At 42.6% G+C, this 26,201-nt stretch overlaps 1 protein-coding gene across 1 annotated transcript in view; it reads left to right on the forward strand.

Annotated features, from left to right (window-relative positions):
* Nucleotides 1–4,965: 4,965 nt before the first annotated feature.
* The window catches only part of rcor2 (REST corepressor 2), a 21,834-nt gene continuing 598 nt past the window's right edge, over nucleotides 4,966–26,201 (forward strand). The window contains exons 1-13 of the mRNA XM_037684089.1: nucleotides 4,966–5,189; nucleotides 12,759–12,884; nucleotides 15,312–15,368; nucleotides 17,158–17,238; nucleotides 17,549–17,601; nucleotides 17,709–17,870; nucleotides 17,947–18,071; nucleotides 18,398–18,464; nucleotides 20,414–20,653; nucleotides 22,726–22,803; nucleotides 22,992–23,049; nucleotides 25,180–25,247; nucleotides 25,361–25,519. Coding sequence (XP_037540017.1) covers nucleotides 12,761–12,884; nucleotides 15,312–15,368; nucleotides 17,158–17,238; nucleotides 17,549–17,601; nucleotides 17,709–17,870; nucleotides 17,947–18,071; nucleotides 18,398–18,464; nucleotides 20,414–20,653; nucleotides 22,726–22,803; nucleotides 22,992–23,049; nucleotides 25,180–25,247; nucleotides 25,361–25,519 — 1,272 coding nt within the window. The 5' untranslated portion in view covers nucleotides 4,966–5,189; nucleotides 12,759–12,760. The remainder of the gene's footprint in view (nucleotides 5,190–12,758; nucleotides 12,885–15,311; nucleotides 15,369–17,157; nucleotides 17,239–17,548; nucleotides 17,602–17,708; nucleotides 17,871–17,946; nucleotides 18,072–18,397; nucleotides 18,465–20,413; nucleotides 20,654–22,725; nucleotides 22,804–22,991; nucleotides 23,050–25,179; nucleotides 25,248–25,360; nucleotides 25,520–26,201) is intronic.

Raw genomic sequence — 26,201 nt, forward strand, 5'->3', positions numbered from 1 at the left:
CGAGTCCCAGAAGCCACAAGTGGCCTACGATTCTCATAAATCGCTTCCATCTTATGGTTGAGCTTGTGAATCAGCTGAGTCTGAGTGTTTGAAGCATGAACCAATCCTTCACATAAGGTTGGCAGCTTTGCCATGGCCGAAACTGCTGCCGCCGTCTTCTTTAATAGCCGTTAACATAGGTATCCGGCGGTGCCAAAAAGCAGAAACCCTGCTATCATAAATCCAGTACATCTTCGGCATCCTCCTGAGACAACACAGAAAGGCACATCAGCTTCCAAACCCCCCCGTGTGACGTACCCTGCCGCGTGCGTCTCAGCGGGGCATGAGGGCTCTCCAGAACCCTGTCGCTTGGTTGAAAAAATGTTATCAATTGCATTGAAAGTCCAGCTGACCAGATCCATGACAGTAATTTACGATTCGGAAGACGTGTAAATAGAAGCTCTGACACACAGGACAGAGAGCAAAAAAAGCAGGAGGGAAGCAGGAGAGGGAAGAAAAAGCATCCGTCTTGCTCTGGAGCGAGCGAGAAAAAAAAAAGTTGTATTAAAACAACAAAAACGTTTTTTAAATCATGTTGTAAACTTTAAACATTAAAATGTTTCTCACTAGGACTGACAATGATTAGGTGAAGGGGGTTGGTCAAACCATTTAAAGTACAGCATTTGGTTTAGACTTCAAGAAGTTAGAAGTTAAGATCAAGATGGCTCAGTTAGGGCAATTTAAAGTAACTGGTTAGTCCTTTGAATTTCAGTTTAAAATATTTAGGAATTAAAGACTATTTGGTTAGGGTTAGGGAAATGTTCTGACTTTAAACAGAAGCTTAGGAGGCTAAGTGGTGTAGTGGTTTGCACGGTCACGTCCCAGCAACAGTTGAAATCCCAAGTTCCTTGTGCAAGGAGCTTACATCGTATATACAGTACACATACACTGACACATTTTGCTTTTCTCTGGTTCCAGTTTCTTACCACTGTTTAAAATTATGCATGTTAGTTCTATTAGCAGTTCTAAAATGGCTTTAGCTCTATGTACCTTCTTGTGTCTTTGTGTGACCCTTGGTCATTGGTCGATGACACGTCCAGACTGTTGGCTCCAACCAATCATGAACCTGAACATGACATGGTGCCGAATACAAGTCATGATTAGGGAGACCTATGTTTCATTGTAGAGGTTTTATGGTATAAAAATTGTCCTCAAAGCAGGAGTGGGCAACATTTTTTCCTCCAGAGGGCCAATATAAATATAAATATCTGGGAAATGTTGATGACAAACTGACCTTTGATGCACATGTAGACTCACTTTGTAAGAAGGTCCATCAGAGAATGCATTTTTATTTGAAACTCTGTGGTTTTAATGTTGATTCTATTTTTTACGAGACTGTTTTATTCATGTTTTACCGAGTCTCTTTTAACTTTTACCTTCATCTGGACTTTTCTTGACTTTTGACTCATCTGGACTTTTGACATGCAAAAACAGGATTAAACTCTTGGGGATTGTCTGGATGTGCAGCAAAACTGCTGGCATAGCCCTACAGAACCTCACTGACCTACACACGGTGAGGTCAGTGAACAAGGCCAGGCTGATTCTGGCAGATCCTGATCACCCACTCCATGGTGAGTTCAGGTTGCTTCTATCTGGATGCAGGTATCTGCTGCCTGGATGTAGGATCAACAGACAATCATGTAGCCATCAGGCTTCTCAACGAACAATGATGATTTCTGTACTGTTATTTTAATGTCTTAATGTCTTGTCTAGTATGGATGTTTTATGTGCTACTGACTGTGAAACTAATTGCCCTTTAGGGATAATAAATATACTTGAACTAGAAATCCAGATATTTAAACCAATCAAAGGGGTGCAATGAGAACTGAAAAATTAATATTCTTTAAGAAGGGTCATCTGGAAGACATTTTTCTGCCTTTTTCTTGTAGCATAGTTAGCATGCTTGATAAATACACTGCCTGGCCAAAAAAAGTTGTCACCAAAAAATAAAAGGTCACACTAATATTTTGTTGGACCGCCTTTAGCTTTGATTACAGCATGCATTCGTTGTGGCATTGTTTCGATAAGCTTCTGCAATGTCACAAGATCTATTTCCAGCCAGTGCTGCATTAATTTTTCACCAACATCTTGCACTGATGACTAGGCACTAGACATGATGGGTGCATCACTTCACCTTTCTCTCTTCTTACTCTGATGCGCCCATCAGTCTGGAACAGGGTAAATCTGGACTCATCATGACCTTCTTCCATTGCTCCACAGTCCAATCTTTATGCTCCCTAGCCTTTTCTCCAGTTATCCTCAATGATTAGTGGTTTTCTTTAGGCTACACAGCTGTTCAGTCCCAATCCCTTGAGTTCCCTTCGCATTGTGCATGTGGAAATGTTCTTACTTTCACTATTAAACACAGCCCTGAGTTCTACTGTTGTTTTTTCTTCAATTTGATTTCACCAAACGTTTAAGTGATCGCCGATCACGATCATTCAGGATTTTTTTTTCCAGCCACTATCCTTCCAGTTTTTAATAATGCGTTGGACAGTTCTTAACACAATTTTAGTAGATTCTGCAATCTCCTTAGATGTTTTCACTGCTTGATGCCAATGATTTGACCCTTCTCAAACAGACTGACATCTTTTTCACGACCATGCGATGTGTCTTTCGACATGGTTGTTTAAGAAATGAGAAGCAGCTCATTGCATCAGTTGGGTTGTTGTCAGCTGAAAGATAATCGCCCATGCAGTAATTATCCAATAGGAGGCTCGTACCTATTTGTTTAGTTAAATCCAGGTGGAGACTTTTTTTTTTTTTTTTGGCCAGGCAGTGTATGTCTCCTCCAATTCTCTTTAGGAATAAAATACATTCTCTGTCAACTGGCTCTTCTGACAACACGTTTGTTATAATACAATTTTACTTTTACTTTTTGGGAGTTTTAAGGTTCAGTCTAGTCCGGGAAAACAACTCAAAGTAACAACACAAAGTTTTAGCCTACCTTTATCTAAATGTTTTTGATATTTTTCCCCCAAGGTGTTTAATTTAAACTTCCTTGAGCTTCCCGGATGAAACACAGGTTTTTATCAACAAAAGTTGCGCTGTCACAATTTGGGACATTGGGGGCCATATGGAGATAGTCCAAGGGCCACTTTTGGCACTCGGGCCATATGTTGTCCACGTCTGTTATATAGGTTGCCATGTTACACAGAGCCAGAAGTGGATTTCAGAATGTAAATTTGTAAATCTTGTCCTTTTGACCATTTAAAGCCCTTTAGAGGACAGGCGACGATTTGCACGCGCATTCTTACATCTATTTTATACTGAACCCTGCCACCAGCCGGGGTCAGAATGCAACGTTTTTAGTCACACACCAAACAGGACATGTCTGACAGCACAGGTGTAGAAATGTGACGCACGTAAGGGCAAGACATGCAGCTTTTCTTGAAGGTTTGGTGATTTTGAAAACCCTAGAAAATATTTGCTCACTCGACAGCCTATTGTACCAAAGGCTGGCTCGAAACTATGTCTTCAGCAGAAAAACAGGAAGAGTTGATACTGTGGGGTCTGATTTGAGTCTTTGCATCCCTCGGGATAAAAAAGAGCAGCAATGGATGGAGGGATAGGAGTCAGCAAGGTGAGGTGCAAGGGAGGACATGGAAGATGTGGAGAGAATTGCAGGCGCGAGACAGGTGGCGAGTTAAGGTGGCATGGAAAAACAGAGAGCTCTGAAGGATCGAAGAGAAACCAAGCGAGAAGAGGGAGACAGAGAGAGACAAATGGCACCGAGGAGGGAGATGAGGAGACATTTGCTCATTAGTGAGGACGTGATGGGAGACTGGAGGACTGAGAATGGGGACAGGCAAGTGGAATGGTGAGTTTCATGGCCACTGACTAATGAGAGGGGAGGAAGGAAGGAGGTGGAAAGGGGTGAAAATGAGACTGAAGAGGGAGGAAGAGGAGCAGGGGAGGGGTGGGGTGAGAGTGGAGAGAAACTGGTGGGGGAGGGGAAGGGAAGAATTTGCACGTACGCACGCGTGCACACACACACACACAGTTGAAACTGCAAACGACATCAGAGAGGAGCAGATAGACATGATGATGAGGAGGAGGAAAAGGAGATAAACACAGGAGAGGAGGTGAAGTGGGTGTGGAGGAGGTGAGAATGATGACGATGTAAGGAAATAGGGCATGTGAGGAGGAAGAGGAGAGGGAAAGTTACAGAGAAGAAGAGATGACAAAAGGAGGGAGGGGTGGCACACAAGGAGATAGATCATGGAGGAGATGAGCTGAGATGGTGATGAGGAGGAGTCAGTAACAGGCTCCTGCATGTCAACATGAGGGTCAGAGCAGGTTGCTGGTTCACTGCCATCATCAGGTGAGGGAGGTCCATGAAACACCCCCTTTTATGCACACACACACTTCCACCTGTGCACTCACAACACACTGACACTGTGAGATTCTGACATTTTAGATAAAAACAAGTAGTCTGAAGCTATTCATCTGAGTTAGCACGTGCACAAAGTCACACACACACTCTAGTTGCAGCCACCTCACAAACACACACATATACACACACCAGTACAAGTCTGGACAGCCTGCCTCTGCACACAAATGCACAGCTGCCGAATCCCTCCGCCGACACACTGGCAAGTAGAGCCCTAGACAGTGAAGATTAATGAATAATTATATATTTCAACACAATATAACCATATTTTTCTGCTGTGTGCTAAACGAGTAATAACATTAATTTAAATTAGCGTGCTGGCAGGTTTTAAATGTGACTTTTTCTGAAATTAATTTTTGTACAGTATATTATTATGAGATACATATACATCAGCCCTTCCATATAAGGGCAAGCGTTTTAATCAAAACGATTTAAAACGACGAATAGTTTAAACTTAGAGGAGTTTCACGGGACTACTTTTAGTCAATTCAAACGGTTGGTCGGAAGGCAGAGCGGATGTCCACACTACTTTCCTGCGGGTGTTGTCCGCCTCTCCCTCTCGCACACGCTCACTCACCGCCGCTTCCATCTATCCGAGCAGTTCATCAATTAGGCAAAAATTAAGCCTCTGAGCATGCAATAATTTCTTTTTGGCTCTTCCAGGAGGATTGTAACCCGCGGACAGAGACCCCCGAGAAGTTTTAAGCGCGGAGGAGGAGGAGGGGGACGAAAAAAGGCGGAGGGAAACGAACCGCAGGTACGGAGTGAGACTGTTGTCGCGACTTGAACTACAAACGTTACTAATGTACGGCGAGCTAACAGGCTAACGTTAGCATCTCAAAGTGAGGAGGAGGAGGAGGAGGAGGTGGGGGGAGAAGAGGGACTCAAAATGCACTTTGTCAAGAGGAGAGCAGTGTTCTATGTTCTTAAGACTCTGTTCATTGCTTCAGTTGTTAAAAAAGAGGCTTAAAGTCCCGAAGTTTAGCTAAAATGAGCCAAAATCGACTTAATTTTTTTGTTTGTTTTGGTTTTGTTCCGGTAGCCTCAGCGGTTGAGAGGGGGGGAACAAAAGGACTTGAAAGTCTTGACACCGATGACTGCTTAGAAAAACTGTTCAAGTGTTCATTCAGCTGCAAACAAAGACCGTAAAATAATAATAAAACAATAATAATAATTAGGATTTATGTTTATGCTCTTGAACTCCTCCAGATGTGAACTTTTATTCAAGCTGTAAGAGGTCGCACACAAGGCAGAAGTGGATCAGGATGCATCATATGTGAAATAAACTCTCGTTTGTTTTATCACTTTGAAGCAGATTCAGAGCTGCTCATACGAGGGTCAGAAGTTGCGAAACAGAAAAAACTTGCGAATCCAGGAGAGTTATCACAAAGACGATTTCATTTTTAGGTCTTGTTGTTGTTGTTTTTGTTTTGGACCATTCCAGCAGGGATTTCTTCATCTTGTCCCTGTTCGCATGAGGGATTCGTCCGGCGAAGTTAAACGGGGCAGCTGCTGTTTTCTGTGGGAGGGGGAGCTGCCACAGACAAAAGAGCTCCACAGACTCCAGTATTGTCTGCGCCTTTAGCTGATGGTTGATGGTAATCTCTCGGATTGTTAGGATTGCGCCTCTTCCGCCCGCAGAGGTCCTAACTACTTTAGGTTAAACGTGTAGAATGAGGGATTATGGGTTAATGTAGAGAGTTGTTGTGGGGGGTGAAACTGAGGATGATGATAGGGAAGGGTCTAGCCTGCACATCGTGGCTGTCTATGATCTGGTACTGGTGTTTTTTGAAGCTCTACTTGTATAACTATGTCGTAAAGGAGATGGATGTGTTGCTTTCTGTCTTTTCCCCCACAGTTTGTTCCCGGATGTTGCTGTTTTTTTGTTGTGCTTGTCAGGTTTCACAACATTGGTTGGGTTTCAGTGGAACTCGTCACATTTAAAGTGGAATTTTCAGAACGAGAACATTTCCCCAAGTGCATTTTGATGTACGGTCTGGTGCAAGACGTGTAGTTGGAACTAACCAAAAAGGACAAAGTACTCACACCATACCTACACAATTACATGATTGGGGGTTTATTTGATTCAAACTTAGGATTTTTGTAAAGATTGCGTCAGAAAATGGCAAATATTTCTCGCCTTTGTTCGCAACTGTATTCGATTGCGATCCATTACAGAAATTCTCATGTCAGAGGTCAGACTAGCTCGGCGCAGATCATTTGCGTTTGATCTTAACGCCGATTTTTGCTTTAGCGCTCTCCGCCGCTTGAGAACCACCCCCAAAATGGCTCCACTTCTGTCGACTCTCAGCCTTTAGTTGTCGCTTCTTTCCAGGAGAAGAGAGGAGAACCAACAAAGTTCAGTCAGGTCATCTGGATGGTTTCTATTTTTGTTGAGACATTTCATCCAGATGACCTGACTGAACTTTGTTGGATTTTTTTTTACCTGGATTATTGAGCATGAACTTTGATGTTTTGAGCCACTTTGGCTATGGCTGCCTCAGAGGAGTCGACGAGGGAGAGGGCGGGCCCCAAAACCATCTTATCACCAGTAAACTAGTTGGTCCACTATGGGAGTGTGCTGCTTGTGGGACTGAGTTTGTTGTTCAAGTTAAGTTTATTGTCATTCACATCACACGCAGTGCATGAGGTGGAACAAATGACGTACCGTACTTGCCGCCATACACGTCGCACTGCCATGTAAGTCGCATCAGTCCAAAAATATCTAATAAAGTGGAAAGGAACACAAATAAGCCGCTTCGCTGTATAAGTCACATCTATTATGTGTCACCACAAACCTGGAAACGTGGGCCGGTGTTGTGCCAAAAATTGATTGGCTGCCAAATGGCGGCCGTGGAAGCGTTCACAGGACTTTTAACAAGAATTTAACAAGATAAACACCTAAGAACAATTATTTGTTTGCTCATCATTATAGTAAATGTGTGTCTCAGTTGAACTTTTACTTAATAAATGCACTTTAATGGTCAAATCAGCTGCATCTCACCTGAGCAGCGCGGCGAAATGCAGCTGATTTGATGTTTGTTCCAGGAGTTTCAGAGCGAGACGAAGGTGGCTTGGTATGGCAAGCCAAGTGTCTCATTAATAGCCACTTTTCCCTATTAACGAGACACTTGGCTTGCCATTTTACTTGAGCGCCCTCTATTGGCTGAAAATGGTAGTGTTCAATATTTTCCATGTCAGAATGAATGAAATCGTCAGATCTCAGCCAAACATTGGGTTATAAATATGGGGGAAAATGTATATTAGTCGCTTCGGTGTAGAAGTCGTAGGACTTGCATATTTATGGGAAAAAGGTGCGACTTATACGGCGAAAAATACAGTACTCAGGGTTGTGGCTCCTTCGACTGTTGAAGTCCTTTGGATGAAGGACAAAACGTCTCAACAAATAAAAGAAACCGTCCAGATGACCTGACTGAACTTTGTTGGATTTTTTTTAATCTGGATTATTGAGCATGAACTTCAAAGAGAGGAGAACGTTTGTCTTTTTCCTTTCAACCCAGGTGTCTCTCAGTCCATTGTTCTTGGACTCGGTTTACGTCCGGGGATTTATTTCAGCGTCTCAAAATCTGTCGTGCACCAAGGCTGTCTGAAGCATCCTCATCAATGCTCGAATGTAAACGACAGACTCGATTTATTGTTGGCAAAAAAAAAAAAAAAGGCTAATTTCGCTCATTTATTTTATATTATTTGATTAATCTTTGGTAGTGAATGATGAATTTTTAGTGTTTTACTTTTTTCATCCTAGATGATGAACTGAGAACAAAAATTCAAATCATAGCCTTGAAAAGTTGCGTATTTTATCCGTCAACCTTTATTTATACAGGTAATTCCCAACAGCTACTATGGTGTTGAAGCTGCTGTGATGGTCACCATGGTAACCACACATCTGTGTTTGTTCCTCCCCGACTACCAAGTTAATGAGTGGCATACTGAAAAGTAAGCCTCAAACAAACAGGTGCTATATGAACACTATAAATCAGGTTAAAACGTTTTTTTAAGCAGTTTGGATGGTCACGCGTGTAAATTTTCATGTTCCTACAGTGTTTTGTGTCGGAGATATGACCAGTTAAGTGAAATTGAAAGAACCCTTCACTTCCAGCTTGGACGAGAATATTTTAAGATAAAATTTTGTTGAAGTTTGGGTGCGTGCTGCCTTCGTTTTGGGGAGATTTGAGGGAAAACTATAAGTACCATTGCTGTGAGAGACGCTTGTGTGAAAGAAGAGAAAAATGTCCACGTGTTAACATTTTAGATCATTTTAAAGTTAGTGGCATCATCAATATTTTGAGCAAGTCTGTAAAAACCTTTAAACTTAAACTGTGATTGTACAAAAACCATAAAACATGCCAAAAAGTCACTTCAGACTCGTAAAGTCTAACGTTCTGTGACCCGTTCAAACTTTGAATGATGGTTTTACGCTGAAGTAAATCTGAGCTACAGATCTCCAAAGAGGACTGATGTTTCTCATTGATCTCCTTTTTTTTTTTTTTTTTTTTTAGTGTTTTTGCAGATTTTGTCTACGCTGTACGATGTACCGCTTCCAAACATCATAGCACACTATTCCCGACTGAGCTGCACAATTTGACGTGCAATTTGCACATTTTAATTTAAAGCCGCTCAATGAGAAACGGGACAATAATAATAAAAAAGAATTAGTAATTAGGGCATGTCGAGGCTGACTGACATCCTTAATCAGACATTAGAGACGCACTTCTCTAAGGTTTGCTGACTACTTGTCCCAAGAGTAAGTTGGCCTGTTCCCTCAGTCACGTAATATCTCATCTTCATGAAGCAAAAGGAGACCAAGAAATAAATCTATTTTTCACATTGACAGTTCCTCATGTTTTTATGTTCAAGGTTCCTTATTGTCATTCGCATCACATGGTACATGAGGTGGAATGAAATTGTGTACACAGAGTCCCAGTTACATCCAACAATAGCACAAATATAAATTGTAAAAGAAATGAATGTCATTATTAGGAAATGGAAGTAAAACAGAAATCTGAAAAATTAAAAAGTGCTTGCAAAGCTGCTAGAAGGGAAAATTAAAATGAAATGAACGTTAAATAAGTAAACTCTATAAATCTAACGAGGTTAAATCAGGTCCTCTTTGTCGAAACGTTTCGTCTTTTATCCTAAAGACATTCAGTCTGAGACCCTGCAGCAAACTCAGTCTCATAAATAACATGTTATCACAGCGGATCAACCAGTTTACTGCTGACAGCAAGAACTAGCTAGTCACATGTACAAGGAGGACCATCAGTCTAACAAAGTCAAGTCAGGTCCTCTGGATGGATAAAAAACAAAAACTTGTTGAAACGTTTCGTCTTTTATCCTAAAGACCTTCCATCTGAGGAGCTGCAATAAACTCAGTCTTACAAACCACTTCTTCTCAGAGTGGATCAACCAGTTTGCTGGTGACATCCAGAACTAGTTGTTCACATGATCAGAGGACCATCAGCCTGACGAACGATCGTTGGTGCCCTGTTGGCCGCTTGTTATTCAGAGGGCTGAGTGATATTAGCAATAACAGCGTTGTAAGAGGGGGACAGTTGAACCCGGAGGCCTCCACCCCTGTTTAATCATGGACGGTTTCTTTTCACAAAGATGGCCTCCTTTACTCCTCTCTCAAACCATCGTTCCTCTCTGTCCAGGATGTGAACATCTTCATCCCTGAAAGAGTGACCGCTGGCCTGGAGATGAGTGTAGACCGCAGAGTCCTGGCCTGATGATGTTGATCTTCTGTGCTGGCTCATCCTTTTGGCCAATGACTGTTTAGTTTCCCCGATGTAAGACTGATCACCCTCCTGACACTGAACAGCATACACAACATTACTCTGTTTGTGCCGGGGGACTGGATCTTTGGGATGAACCAGTCTTTGCCGTAATGTATTTTTGGGGTTTAAAAGCCACTGGGACGTTGTGTTTAGAAAATAAACGTCTCAGTTTCTCTAAAACTCCTGCACATTTTGTATGAAAAGAACCCGTCCATCGTTAAACGGGGGCGGGGGCTCCGTGTTCAACTATCACCCTCTTACAACGCTGTTATTATCACTCAAGTAGCCACCAGGGCACTAACGACCAATTGTTAGGGCTCGAAAGATCCGTTGTTAAACTGCTGGTCTTCCTTTTCCATACGACTAGCTCGTTCTGGATGTCAGCAGTAAACTGGTTGATCCACTGTGATAAGGTGTTATTTATAAGACTGAGTTTGCTGCGGGGTCTCAGACGATGTGTTTTGGATAAAAGACGAAACGTTTCAACAAAGAAGAATCTGTCCAGAGGACCTGATTTAACCTCGTTAGATTTTTCTACCTGGATTATTGAGCATGCATCAGGACGTTTTAATCTCTATAGATTCTGTAGGAGTGTTTCATGTCTCTGTCATCCAGCCTCTTAAAAAATGACCTTCATGGAGGAGTCGCCAAAAGAAAACAGTTGCCTTCTCACCACAGAGCTCAACATTCACGGTTTCGTAGTTTAATAATTTCACTAATCTGCTGTAGTTTGAGGGCTTTTAAGGATTTTTTTTTTTTTTTTTGCTAAAGTGGAAAGAAAGGTGCGTGATTTTGTGAGAAGAGCTGCGTTCCTGTTGTTGATCGCGAGAGTCGATCAGTGCTTCACGCTTACGCTGCACTCGTTCCTGTGGTGAACCAGTCGAGGGCAGAGCAGATATCTGGAATAAGCATCACAAAGAGAACCACAGGTTGACTTGGTTCAAATCAGGAGGCGCAAATCAATGTTTTGTTTGCTTTGATACTCTGAGCCCAACATCAAAACTGTCGTCAAACATTTTCAGTTCGAGATGAAAAGCGTGTTCATAAATATATACGTGACCGGACTCAATGGTCAAAATGAACTAAGCACAGTTTCAGATTCCTGGCTGATTTTTAAGCTACATTTTGTTACAGAATCATCCCGATGTCTGGAGCAGTTCCGTAGATACGATGCGATTTGTTTTGCTAATCCAGATAACCCCTGGAAAATGAGTCTAATCCTATTTTTTTTTTTTTTTTTTTTTTAGCAGATTTTAATGAAGATTTCTTGACGTCATTTGAAAAGAAGAACCACGTCTGGGTATCGAGATTTCATGGCTGGTATTGAAAATAACTGCGCTAACCAGATGGGAAATTGGGAAAAATTTGAGCTTTTCTGTTCAAAATCATTGTTAGTTTTTGGTACTGCTCAGAAAAGACGAGTATTTTTTAACATGTCAGTTAGGGGCGCCACCGATAAATCGGCCGATACTTGCACGAGAAACTGATTTTACTGATTTTTTTTTTTGTTTTAACAACAATCGTCTGATCTTCATTTATATTTCAGAGCACGACCTCATGGCCAGTTAAAACAAGTTTGCATTGTTTCTAGGATATTGTTCAGGGGTATGTTTTTCAACAAAATAATAGTGGAAAATTGAATTGTGACCTTATAACACCCGACGGTGTCGCTTATCAAACAAAATCAGTATCGGCCAAAATGGGAATCGGCAGGTCAGATTTTTTAGAAATCAATAATCGGCCAGAAAACTGCAATCGGTGCACCCCTAATTTCAGTGAAGGGGCTGATGGATAAGGTTTAATCATGTGCAAATCACATCATATCTATGGGACCGCTCCAGATATCAGGATGATTCTGTAACAAAATGTATCTTAAAAAGCAGCCAGGAATCTGAAACTGTGCTTAGTTCATTTTGACCATTTCTGTGATGGAGTTAAATGCTCAGATAAATAGTCAAATTATTATTTTTATATATGAAAGTCTCTGTTAACTCAGCAATGTTTCTGTTCTGTGCCCTGAGATGACTTCTGTTGTGACTTGGGACTATATAAATAAACTGAATGGAAATTGAACATGTTCATCATCATCATACCAATTAACTGGTGAACTACAGCTGCCTGTTTCCCTAATTCAATGTTGACGAGTCACATACGGGTCCTAAACCTGCTGCTGCTTTCTTTTTTTGTCATTTGTGACCCGTGTTGACAAAAGGAGTCGGAATGAGCGCAGACTGCAAAATACAAACGATACGTGAAAGTTTATTTTTGCCGTAATTGAGATTTACGTAAAACTGAGTATCGTATGAGATTGTGCAACATGTTATGTACAAAGTTTGACCAAAACGGCTGCAAGTCCCACGATCCCAACATGAGATTATATATTTTTTATCACAGATCTGGCCTGAAAGGCGGCGGGCGATGTGCATTCCTTCACTCGGTGCCGGCCTTTTAAATTTACTGGTGTTTTAATCACAAATGTTGATGCTTGCTGGAGTTCAGGGAGTGAAACGTCCTCCGTTTTGTTGCAGTCATGCCCTCAGTGATGGAGCGCTCGGGGGCCGGGGTCCTGTCGCGGAGCAGAGCCAAAACCGTCACCAACGGCAACAGCCAGCCCCACTCCGAGGAGGAGAGCAGCGATGAAGAACACGCTCACGGTAAACACGTTACCACCAACTCCTGAGTGTTGGTTTAAAACGCTCACCAACGTTTCGGCGTTAAACACATTTTATTGCTGCATCATGCCGGCTGTTCTGCAGTCGCCCTCTGCTCCAGAATCCGTGTCTTTTCCTTCATCTGCAGTCGCCCTCTGCTCCAGCATCCATGTATTTTCCTTCATCTGCAGTCGCCCTCTGCTCCAGCATCCATGTATTTTCCTTCGTCTTTCTGTCTCCACTGTTTCTGTTTAATGGTTTTTTTTAGATCGCACACAGATGTTTTAGTTTAAATCAATACTCTGCAGCCTCCGTTTCCTTTCTCAGCATCCTCCTTCATAGTTCCCTCTTCCTGGCTCCTTCGGCTCGTGATCCATCTACTTGTGTCTCTGTCGTCCCCCCCCCCCCCCACACACACACACACACTTCTTTATTTGACCACAGAAATCAAAGGATACACACATGTACTGTGGCAGAAATGTAAGCTGTAAAAACAGCACTGCTGGACTGGACCTTATTGTCAGGAGGGGGTGGGAAATATTTATAATCATCTCCTGTGTCTGTATGATGTCTGTTAGCAAAATATCTAACGACTCACTGGTGGGATTTTATTGAAACTTTCAGAAAAACGTTCATTTGATTTGAAAGTTCATGCTCAATAATCCAGGTAGAAAATCCAACAAGTTCAGTCAGGTCCTCTGGACAGTTTCTTTTATTGTTGAGACATTTTGTCCTTCATCCAAAGGACTTCATCAGTCCGAGGAGCCACAACAAACTGAGTCCCGCAAGCAGCACACTCAGTGTTTTGAACCACTTCGGCTGCCTCAGAGGAGTCGACGGGGGAGAGGGCTGTTACGTCCACCATGATACAACATATTAAGTAGGAGACAAGACTCGGATACGATGGTTCAAACTTTCAATTTATTAAAAAGCTGCTGCTGCTCGCAAAAAGTGAAGATTATTATGAACCCCCAATTCCCGTGTCCACCAAAAAAAGACAGAAAAACCCAAAGTACTAAATCAAAGATGGACCTGGTGAGGCGGCCAAATCATACAGTTACAACAGCGGGCCGACCCTATACAGGGCCGTCGAAGCCGCTGCTGATACCAGACTAAAACTAGAAAAACCTTTAAAAATAAAGAAAAGACTATTACCAAAAAAAAGCGAAAACAGGACAACCGGACCCACCAGGCCAAAATTACTACAAAAACATGTAAAAAGTTAAAAGGTTACCGTGTTGGTTGAGAGGGATCAAAAACAGAGCGAGCCTGAGAGACGAGAGCTCCTGGGGACCAGCCTGTTTATAGGTGGGCGGAACACGCCACAGCCCAAAATAACCAAAGGTTAATTAGTGAACCCAAAATATGTCCAACGGACAAATGGTAAACCATCTTATCACCGTCAAACTGGTTGGTCTGTGTAGGTGTGCTGCTTGTGGAACCGAGTTTGTTGTGGCTCCTCGGACTGATGAAGTCCTTTGGATGAAGGACAAAACGTCTCAATAAAAAAAACGAAACCGACCAGAGGACCTGACTGAACTTTGTTGGATTTGTTTGATGTGCGTCGAAAACTGACCACCTACCGATTCAAAATGGTCGCCACGGTCAGCTGACTCAAGAAAACACAAATACATGTCTATAATCCAGTCAGTTTTATAGACACTGAGATAAAATTTGGAGTGGTAGTAGCTGAACAACACATAATCTGAGCCAACACATCGTAGAAGAGTTAATCCAAACCACAGGCCTTTAACTGATTCTGTATTTCCACTGTTTTCATCACTTCGGCCTCTGACACCTCATCCTGAACGTCTGCAGCAGCGTGTGTTTCAGCGTTTATGTAAAAACGGCCTCGGAGGCGATGCTTGAAATTTTGTGATCCCTTTTATAATTTTCTGCATAACTATGACCTAAAGCATCATCAGATTTCCACACAAGTCCTAAAAGTAGATCAAGAAAACCTAGCTAAACAAACGAGACAACATTTTATACTTGGCCATTTATTTATTGACAAAAATAATCCAATATTACATACTCACTCGAATTTCACTCCTGAGATTAATAAAGGATCTATGTTTCTATTTGTGAGTGGCAAAAGTAAGTGAACCTCTAGGATTAGCAGTTAATTTGAAGGTGGAATTAGAGTCAGGTGATGTCAATCATTGGACAATGACCCAAAGGTCGCAGCTAAAGCAACACTCGAGTGGTTTAAGGGGAAACGTGTAAATGCTTTGGAACAGCCTCACAAGGCACTGTATATTAGAAATGCTCCTTGTTTCTCTGTCAAACCATGGATGGCTTCCTCTTGAACCTTCTTGTAAGAAAACACCAGTCCGAGTTCTGCCTCAGTCTGGGAACGGTCGATCCTCGTCTTCTACTTCTTTACTCCAGGACATGGTCGTAATGTTCACTCCTCGTCTCTCCACACAGACAGCATGATCAGAGTCGGAGGAGACTACCAGGCCCAGATCCCAGAGTTCAAACCAGGTGAGCAAATCTCAGGAGGAAGACACGCTGGTGAAATACTGATCATTTAGGAAAATTATAATAAATCTTCTGGTTAATATCAGTAGAATAAAAAAAGTACAGAAATATCCTGATGCATGTTCAATAATCCAGGTAGATAAATCTAACACGGTTAAGAGGTCCTCTGGATGGATTCTTCTCAAGAAGAATCCATCCAGAGGACCTCTTAATCTTGTTAAACTACAGAAATATTTTTGTTCATACCAGCTGGATACAGATTTGCATAAATGCTCTAGAAAGAACAATAATGTAATAAAGTACAATGCTCCAAATGGTTCTGGTCTCTGTGACTGGGGAAATATTTTTTAACGTGTAAAACATCTTTAAGACTTGAACGGTTGGCTCTGTGATACTAAGAGCTTAACATTTTTTGATAATGTTTATCCATTATCTTTACCCACTTTTTCCTTTTCGGGTCGCGGGGGGTCATTGGAGCACATATCCAGCAGTCACTTTGAGAGGCAGGGGACACCCTGGACAGGTCACAAGTCCACCACAGGGACACATAGAGACAAACGATTTAGTAAAAAACAGAGTCACAATGAAGAAATATTCAATAATGAGTTAATATTTTCAATTTACTGTATTTTCCGCCCTATAAGTCTTGTTTTTTTTGCATAATTTGCATCCTGCGACTTATACGCCGAAGCGACGTATTTATGGATTTTTTCCCATATTTATAAACCAATTTTTAGCTGAGATATGACCGTTTCCATTCATTCTGACTGAAAATGTTGAACACTACCATTTTCAGCTGCTACATGGCACTCAAGTTGTATGGCATGCCATTGCATCATGTAATAGGTAAAAGTGGCTATTAATGACACAATTCGGCTTCATTTCGATGCTCCGCCCCGGCGAAATGCAGATGATTTGACCATTAAAGTTCATTTATTAAGTAAAAGTTCAACTAAGACACACCTTTACTATAATGTCCAGCTAACAAATAATTGTTTTAGGTGGTTGTCTTGTTAAATTTCGAAGAAATGCACAGCGAGTCGCCCTCTGCGCGTTCATGTTTCTGCGTACTGACTTTTGAAAATGCAGCTGATTTGACAATTAAAGTCCATTTATTAAGGAAAGTTAGACTGAGACACACCTTTGCTATAATTTCGAGCAAACAATTAATTGTTTTTAAGTGTTAATCTTGTTAAATTTCTCCCGTGCACGCCCCCGCAGCCTCCATTTGGCAGCCAATCGATATTTGGCACAACACCGGCCCACGTTTCCGGGTTGTCAGCAGTGATGTATAATAGATGCGACGTATACGGCGAAGTGACGTATTTATGGATTTTTCCACTTTATTAGACATATTTAGACTGATGCGACATGTACGGCAGAAAATACGGTATCTATCTAAATCGGCACTTAATGAGCAAATTATCACAGATACCGATATGTCCACAAAACGCACATATCGGCCCAAAATATCGGCCTTACGGATATATCGGTTGGGCTCCAATAAATTCTGCAGAGACAAGATGACGCTACTTCCTGAACATCAGATTTCATCAGAGAGGACAAGCGCACACAGCTCTGCATCTGCACCCACTCCTAATGTCTGTTGGTGACAAACAGGAAGTGGAAGTGGGGTTGTGGTGGGAGTAAATGGGGAGAAGAGAGATTTTGAGTTCTCTGTATTAAGTGGTCCAGATTTGGTGAGAAAGATGAGGAGAAGCTGAAGATAATGTAACTGACTGATGAATTAAATGTATGTTCCTGACAAGGTTTACTGTGTTTTTATCATCAGACAGTCCAGCCCGCTACAACGAGAAGGACCAGAGGAGCATGTTGGTCTGGTGTCCCGACACTCAGCTCTCTGACGCAATGTGTAAGCTCGAAACTATTTATTTTACCTAACTACATTATGACACCTGATAGGGAGGGACATGGTTCCAGGCTGACCAGGGAATCACAAATAACCATCGTCTTTTTATTCTTCGCCTGCGGCATTTTGTCATTTAGCAAAATTAAAATAATTTTTATGAAGCATGCAGAAAGTAGTTCGTTGGGTGTACGGCTAAAATCACAACTTCTGGAGTCGACCTGATTCAAGGTGGCTGCCATACGCAAACTGACCTTAAAAAAATGTTAAAATGTTTATAATTCATTCAACTTGTTTATCGTTTCTTTTATTCCAGTGGATGAGTACATCCTGATGGCTAAAGAAAAGCACGGATACAACATGGAGCAGGTATGAGAAGCTGTACAAGCTCAGCGCTTAATAATTAAATTATTTCTCATTAACTTGAGGGAAACCCACATCTCCACCTCTGGATTTCTGGTTGTCTGCCCCTTCAGGCTCTGGGCATGTTGTTATGGCACAAACACGACGTGGAGCGCTCGCTGGCCGACTTGGCCAACTTCACGCCCTTCCCAGACGAGTGGACGGTGGAGGATAAAGTTCTGTTCGAGCAGGCCTTCAGCTTCCACGGAAAGAGCTTCCACCGCATCCAGCAGATGGTGAGAGACAACGGGAAACTTTTTTTTTTTTAATTATAATTATAAAATCCAACTACAAAGCTGCTTCCTTCTGTAGCTTCCAGACAAACTGATCTCCAGCCTGGTGAAGTACTACTACAGCTGGAAGAAGACCCGAACCAGGACCTCCGTCATGGACCGACAGGCCAGGAGGCTCGTCAGCAAGAGGGAGAAAGATGACAGGTTCAAAACGCACAAAGAAATCTTAATTTAAACCTCTGGGGAAGCTAGTTATAGATGAACGAATGAACAGATGGACAAAATGAAGAAATTAATTTTGACGATTCTCAGAAGCTCCTCATCCGAGGTTTGACATTTCCAGATCTTAGTTAAATAACACTTGACGAGAGTGTCGTCTTGGGACACGAGCTCATGAATATAAATGAGGAAGAGGCAGATCACAACTCGTCATTCGAACTGTTTGTCATTGAAATTAGAAGGACGGAGGCAGAACTTCACCACGACCAATTCTTTTTCTAATTGATTTTTCTTTTTTTCTTTTTGTGCAGCAATGATGATGTTGAGCAAGGAGAGCCGGGCAGTGACAGTGACTTTGAAATCGATGCCAAGAAAGAGGTGGGCGTTAAAATAAACTTTATTCAACATATTTTAAACAAGTATTCATACCCTCTTGAACTGTGGCATTACAAGCACGTGTTTTTTATTGGGACTTTGTGGCAGACTTTCACAAAGGAGTGCGTAAATGTGAAGTCGAGGGGAAATTATATGTGGTTTTTACAGTTTGTAATCAGCTCCCTTACTCTGATACCTCTAACTGTAATCCAGTTCAACAAACATCCTTCAAAAGTCACCCTATTAGTTTACAAGTGCAACTTAGTCTCACGGAACAAATCTAACTGGGTGATGTTGAATGCAGACTGTAAAAGCTGGAAAACCTTAGCAACTGTTTTAGCTTGACAATAAACAATTGTCGTTAGGATAGAAATGTAGGGATGCATCAGGAATTATCTGACTTGCATTATGTAAGTTGTGAAAAGGGTGGGACCTAAGACTGAGCCTTGTGGTACACCATTATTGACAGATAAATAGCTGGAGGAAGTATCATTACATTGAACACATTGCTTTTGATAAATACAGCAGTTTTGTTAAAGCCTCAGGTTTGTTACAGATCATTTTGACCAAACGGCATCATGAAGATCAAGGAACACAGACGACAGGTCAAGGGTAAAGTTGTTGAGAAGTTTAAAGTGGGGTTTGGTTGTAAAACTATATCCACAGATCTGAACATCTCATGAAGCGCTGTTCAATCAGAACGTAGCGCATGGAACAACTGAAAACTTAACAAGACAAGATCTAAACTGACAGACGGGGCAAGGAGAGCATTCATCTGATAAGCAGCGCAGAAGGCCCATAGTAACTGACCTGCAGAGGTCCACACCTCAGGTGGGACAGTCTGTCCACAAAACGTCTATCACCGTACTTGCTGTCATACACGTCGCACCGCCGTATAAGTTGAATCTATTATTTGTCACCACTGACGCGTCGCGGTTGTTACGCGTCACCGCTGACCACCCGGAAACGTGGGTTGGTGTTGTGCCAAAAATCGTTTGGCTGCCAAATGGCGGCCGCTGGAGCGTGCACTGGAGGACTTTAACAAGAATTTAGCAAGATTAACACTTAAAAACAAATATTTGTTTGCTCAACATTATAGTAAAGGTGTGTCTCAGTTGAACTTGTACTTAATAAATGCACTTTGACGGTCAAATCAGCTGCATCTCACCTTGGCGGTGCGGTGAAATGCAGCCGAATGCTCCAGGAGTTCCAGAGCGAGACAAAAGTATCCTGTATGGCAAGCCAGATGTCTCATTAATAGCCACTTTTACCTATTAATGAGACACTTGGCTTGCCGTATTAGTCGAGGGCCCTCTAGTGGCTGAAAATGATACAACATGGTAGGATCTAAATGCAAAAAGCTTTTGTGCGACTAAAAACTTCACCTGTCATCCCCATCTGGTCAGAGTTGATGGGAAGATGGAGCTAAATACAAGACAGAAAAACTTGTTAGAGACCGAGTTTCACCTCACAGCCGGACAACGAACCAAGTCATCTGTTCACATCTACCGTGGAACGATTTCAAGAATATTCATGTGATGGAATGGACCGGCCAGAGTCCAGACCTAAATTAAGTAGAGAATCTGTAGCAAGACCTGAAATGTTCTGTTCAGGCGCTCCCTGTCCACTCTGACTGAACTGGAGTTGTTTTACCAAGAAAAACTGGGAAAAACGTGTGAAGCTGGTGAAGACAAACCCCTAAAGACCTGCAGCTGTAGTTACACAGAAAGGTACTTTACACAAATACACATCAGACTTTTTAGATCCATCAAAAAGTTAGAAACCTGTGATTTGTTTTTCTACTTTTTGTTGATTATCACTTAAATCCCAGTAAAATACTTTAAAGTTTGTGGTTGTAACAGAGCAAAAGTTCAGGGGGTATGAATACTTTTACACTCATACACAGCTCTATCCTTCAGTCACTGTTTTTAAATTTTTTTTTTTCAATGCAGGCAGTGAAGCAGAACCCCAGCAGCACCTGTACAGAGAAGCCGACCCCCAGTCGGTCCGGCCCGGTGAAGAAGGAGAACATCGGCGCTCAGTACAGACACCACCCCCTCAGAGCCCGGCGCAGACCACCCAAGGGAATGCACTTGGAACAGGCTGACATCACGGCCCTGTCGACCTCCCACGATGCCGGAGTTCTGTCCGTACGTCAGCTTGACACACACCTGGTGTCGCTCAAGAGACAGGCGAGTTTTCACACGCGAGCGCTACAGAACGTCTTCTTTACTTCACACTCGACGTTCTGTAGCTGTTGGAGTTCTGTTAACCCCTTCAAACTCAAAAGGAAAAAATAGAACAGTTAATATCTTACCTGTTGTGGATACCTTTTGGAATGGCCTCAGTTTGGAGAAATTTTCAGACCCGGCTAGTTTAAAAGGTCAAAAAGTCAAAGCTGCCATCTTTAAATACCTCCAATCTAAAAACAACAGTGTTTCAAACACAAGCAGCAGCAGCTAGCTGTGGCACTTGTGCAGCCTGGGGACACTTGGGGCAGAAAAATCTAAATATTTCAGTCAGAATAAATCACCTGATGTGATGTTAGTGGCTCTGTAAACATTTAACCCCCATCACGGAGCTAAAAGGAGGAAGTGGAAATACTCTCCGTCCATCTGTGCACGTTGTGAGCATATCTTGAATAAGAGAGGAACAGACTTCTATTTTGGTGAGTGGCTCCATGTGGCCTTAAGAAAGATTCCTTTTGAATATTGGGTTGCCATGTCAAAATCTAAGATGGCCACGACGTACATATGTAAATCTTGTTAGCTGGATCTCCAACGCGTATCCGTAGTCGTGTCGCGGAGGCAACCGGTCCAAGAGAGAAACCCAGACGTCCCTCTCCCCAGAGCCGCTTGTCGTTCCCAGGCCAGAAGATCAACAATCCCTCCAGTGACTTCTGGGTCTTCCCTGGGGCCTCCTTCCAGTGGGACGTACCTGGAAAACCTCTAAAAGGAGGCGTCCCGGAGGCTCTACTCCGAGCTCCTCCCGGAGGACGGCGCTCCTCACCCTGTCTCTAAGGCTGAGATCGGCCACCCTGCGAAGGAAGCCCCCGACCCTCATTCCAGCTGCTTCACACTCTGCTGCAAACCACCCAGTGCACGCTGAAGGTCCTGGCCTGAAGACGCCGACAGAACCGCATCATCTGCATAAAGCAGAGATGAGACACAGAGGTTCCCAAACCAGACACCCTCCTCTCCACGACTGCGTCTTGAGATCCATGAAAACCACAAACAGGATCAGAGTCGAGGGACAGCCCTGTCAGATTGAGAACGAGCTCGACTTTGTGCCAAGGATGTGGACACAGATCCTTCTTTGGTCATATAGGGACCAGATATGCGGATTAAAATTCTCCTGTTGCCGCGACGGATTTAGATTTTGTTTAAAGGTGACAACGAACTAGTTTTTCCAAGGAGCCATTCTCAACAAGTGAGATTAATTCAAAACCTTTCCACAGAACCCCACTTTAAAACTATTGAATTCTTACTCCTCCTCCTCGCACTGAACGATAGAGATACAACAATCCCCCTTTTTTAAAATTCCGATACCGACACCGGCGTTTTGGCGTCGGTCGATAGCGATCCGATACATTGAACTCTGCGCCAGTGCAGCACACTTAAACACACCAATAGCTTTCACAAGCTTGGTCAAACATGAACAAACAACACAACTTTAATTTGTTCAGTCAGTGCGATTATGAGTATAAAATCAAATGTAAAATAAATAATAATAAAGATAATGAAACTGACCAAAACAATAGGTTGACAACTTTGGCTTCAACAAACCTTTCAAATGGTTCGGGGATTCTAAATATAATGTAAAATAAATAATAAAGGAACTGAAATAAGAGGAAAAACAGTAGCTTGTTTGGCAGATATTTAAAATAAACAGCAATCGGCTCCCGTCCTTATGGATCGGTCACATTTTCACAATACCTGATCAAGAATTTTTTCGAAATCTGTACCGATACTGATACTAATATCGGATCGGTGCCTCTCTGCTGAACGACCACCGGTTTACGATCAAAGATTTTTAAAAATGTTACAAAATGCACCTGTTAATGTGAAGAAACACGTTTAACGTTTGGATCGGGTTGCCTGCTCCTATAAATCATGAAGGAATACCGCAGCGGGCCTTTAGTTCGAGGAGCTGCTGGTGGAACGTTTCTTTACTGTCGTTTAAAAGATGAACACCAGGAGGGAACCACACTGACCTCAAACATTCTGCTCTCTTGGTTTAACCTCATCATGTTTGTTTCCTTCAGGTCCAGTCCGTTAAACAGACCAACAGCAGTTTGAAGCAGGGCCTAGCTGAAGGTGTGGACTCGTTCAAACCCACCGAGGTATGTTTACCTCCTTCTGTTTCCTGACTGTTTACTCCTCATCCTTCATGTTTTCCTTCTTCTCCTTCGTGTATCCACTCTGTCGTCGCCTCAACAACCTCCAGTTTTCGCCTCGCCTCACGCGGGACTCGGTTAATCTCAATCTGCTCACGACTCTCATGCTGTCCTCTTTGTCTCATCTCTTTCAGCCTGCCCCCAAGATGAACTCGCGTTGGACCACGGAGGAGCAGCTCCTGGCCGTGCAGGGTGAGTAGAAGCTCCTCCTCCTCCTCCTGTCTGCCCTTCATCTCTCAGACAACACATTCATATTCCCCACACAGGAACCGTCTGCTGTATGAGGACACAGTGTCTCTCCAGAACTGTCCTCTGCCACTGAATGCTTGGCTGTAACGTTTTTATTTCATTCATTTGGAGTTACTCAATAAAGGACACTGGAGTGAAATTGACAAAAATACTAAAAAATGAACTGATGAAAATCAATCATTGGTTTGAATTTAGGCTCAAAATAATTTATCTAGCTCTCTATATATCTATATCCATCTATCTATATATCTATGTATATATCTATGCATCTATATATCCGTCTCTATATCTTATCTCTCTCTCTATATATATATATATCTATCTAGATCTCTTTATATATTTTATCTCTCTCTATATATCAATGAACCAATCCAATCAATGAATCAAATTAATTTTATTATTATTATTTTTCTAACTGGCCTTGACAAACAAAGTGGAACCATAAGAAAAAAGAGAGAACAGTTCTTGTTAGACTAAGGTGTGTCCTGTTAGCGTCACAGTTTGTCTGTTGACAGGGTGACAGGTAGTCACAGTGCAGTTGGTGTCATCGTGTGTAACACACTGACCATAAAGCTGAGGACAGGGATGTCTCAGGATGTTAGAAACATGATAATTGAGCATCATGCTAAAGGTAAAGATTGTAAGACCATCTCCAAGCAGCGAGACGTTCCTGTGACTGCAGCTGCTCAGATTATTCAGAAGGTCCTCAGGTCTGGAGTCGGATTATATAGATGGTAGCCAGAGTTTAGAACAATGAGAGATTAGAGGTGAACTCTGGGGTCAAAGGTCATCAGTATCGGATCAAACCGTTGGTCTTTGAACTGAGAGATCCTCCTGGACGAGAAGTGAAACGTCTTCACTACAGAAAAGAAGTCCAGTTGTTCAACTTTTTGGATCTACTGAGTCCTGGACACCATCAGACCGTTGGAGACAAAGTGGACCGAGGAGGACATTTTATCCTGACTGGACTTTGTCAAAATGCTCATTGAGAAGCTGCAAAGCTTCTGGGAAAGTGTCTTTAGGACAGACGAGACCAAACTGGAGCTTTTTGACAACAAGTCCCATCAGCCCTCTGTCCACAGATCCAAAAATAAAACCTACAAAGAAAAGAACCCCGAACCTGCAGGGAAACACGGAGGAGGCTCGGTTCTGTTCTGGGTCCAACAAAACCTCAAGACTATCGAGGCATTCTGCAGCAAAATTCATTTGGTTTCAGTCACAGGTCCTCCAACAGGAGAAGACCCAAAACATCAAGAGCTGCTCAGAACCAAAGACTGGACTGTTCTGGAGTGGTCTCCTGAGCCCTGATCTAAATCCTGTTGAACATCTGCGGAAGGAGCTCAAACATCTGGAGAAGGAACCCTTCAAACCTGAAGCAGCTGAAACAGCTTGCTCACGAGGACTGGACCAGAACACCGTGTGGACCAGAACACCGTGTGGACCAGAACACAGTGTGGACCAGAACACCGTGTGGACCAGAACACCGTGTGTGTACCAGAACACTGTGGACCGTCTTGTCGAAGCTCCAAAAATTCACAGTTGAAACCCGTGCCTTTGTGTAAAAAGAAGCTGAGAACTTGTTTACTGATTATTTATTAAAAGCTTTGTGTGAAAAATGCTAATGAGCTCAAACCACACCGAGCATCTGCCATTTTGAGAACTGAACAACAGGAACGAGTGACAGCCCATGTCACATCAAGGGGCCTCCCTCCCATTTTTCTTAGACACGCTGCTCGCTCCCTCACTATCCATCCTTCGGTTCAAACAGTCGTATACTGCCATCCTGTGGTCTGAAAAGGTACTACACACAAAACAAATTAACAAACATTTCTTCTTAAATTAAACAATATTATCGTTTACCGCAATAATTTGTGAGACAATGAATCGCCCAACAAAATTTGTTATCGTGACAGGCCTAGTTGTCCAAGGGTTTGAGAAGGAAGCGGTTTCCTGCTCCGGCAGCAGTTTTTGAGGCAGGTCAGGTGTGCTGAGAGCAGGTGCCTTCACTGTCCTGTTTTCATCGTCTCTGTCCATGCGAGCAGACACAACTCTAACCTCACGTCTCCTCTCCAGCTATCCGTCGCTACGGTAAAGACTTCACAGCCATCGCTGAAGTGATCGGCACTAAAACTGCAGCTCAGGTGAGCAGAAACTCCTCCCGTCACCTCCTGGTCTCACCTTGGTCTGAGCATCTCTCGGTCCTTGAACGCAGCGTCTCTGCCGCCAGTAACTGAACCTCCGTGTCTTCACTCAGGTGAGCTCGTTCTTCATCAGCTACCGGCGGCGCTTCAACCTCGACGAGGTGCTGAGGGAGTGGGCGGCCGAGCAGGTGGCCACCAACCGGGACCAGAGAGACTCGAGGAGGAGCAGCGAGGAGGCGGCAGCAGCTGACGGAGGAGTCGAGGAGGAGGAGGTGAGGTTATACTTCATATTCAGATGACAGAAGGTCACAGTATTGAACAAATCCAGTATTTTAAGCCATTACTGTGGACTGATGATGAAACCAGGAGGTTCTGGTGTTTTCACAGATCAATTGATAGAATGCAGGTACGCACTTAATGTAAACAAAACACTTTAACCTGTCGAACAATCTGAGCGTCAATACAAACAAGTCCCTGAAAGTTGTTGTCTCCATCCCAGACGTCCCTGTTGTGGACGTATTTTCTGTAGGTAAACAAACACGTGATAACTTACGGGTTTTTAATTAAAGGACACGTGCACTATCGAAGAAAAAACAAAAATTTGTTTCTTGCTTGAAGTTTTTTACACAACTCAAATGTTTCTTTATCCTCGACTATTACAAAAAGATAAATAACAAAAGTATTTGAGGCTCAACAGCTGGAACAACAGTCTGGGACCGCCTGGGTTGAAGTGTCTCATAACAAAGTTGAGTTGTTTAAGAACCAAAATATGATTTGTTCTTTTCATTACGACAAAATGCAACAACAATACATTTTTATTTTTTTAAGAAGAAACATTTGTGGCTGAAAATGAGTGGAGACAAAAAAAAATTAAAACCAACAAACTTCTCATGACTTAGCAAGAACCCTGGTTCTGGTTCCTAACTGGAGCAAGAACGCTGGTTCTGGTTCCTA

The sequence above is a fragment of the Nematolebias whitei genome, chromosome 1 (genome assembly GCF_014905685.2).
Source record: "Nematolebias whitei isolate Nwh7 chromosome 1, NemWhi1, whole genome shotgun sequence".
Classification (NCBI taxonomy): domain Eukaryota; kingdom Metazoa; phylum Chordata; class Actinopteri; order Cyprinodontiformes; family Rivulidae; genus Nematolebias; species Nematolebias whitei.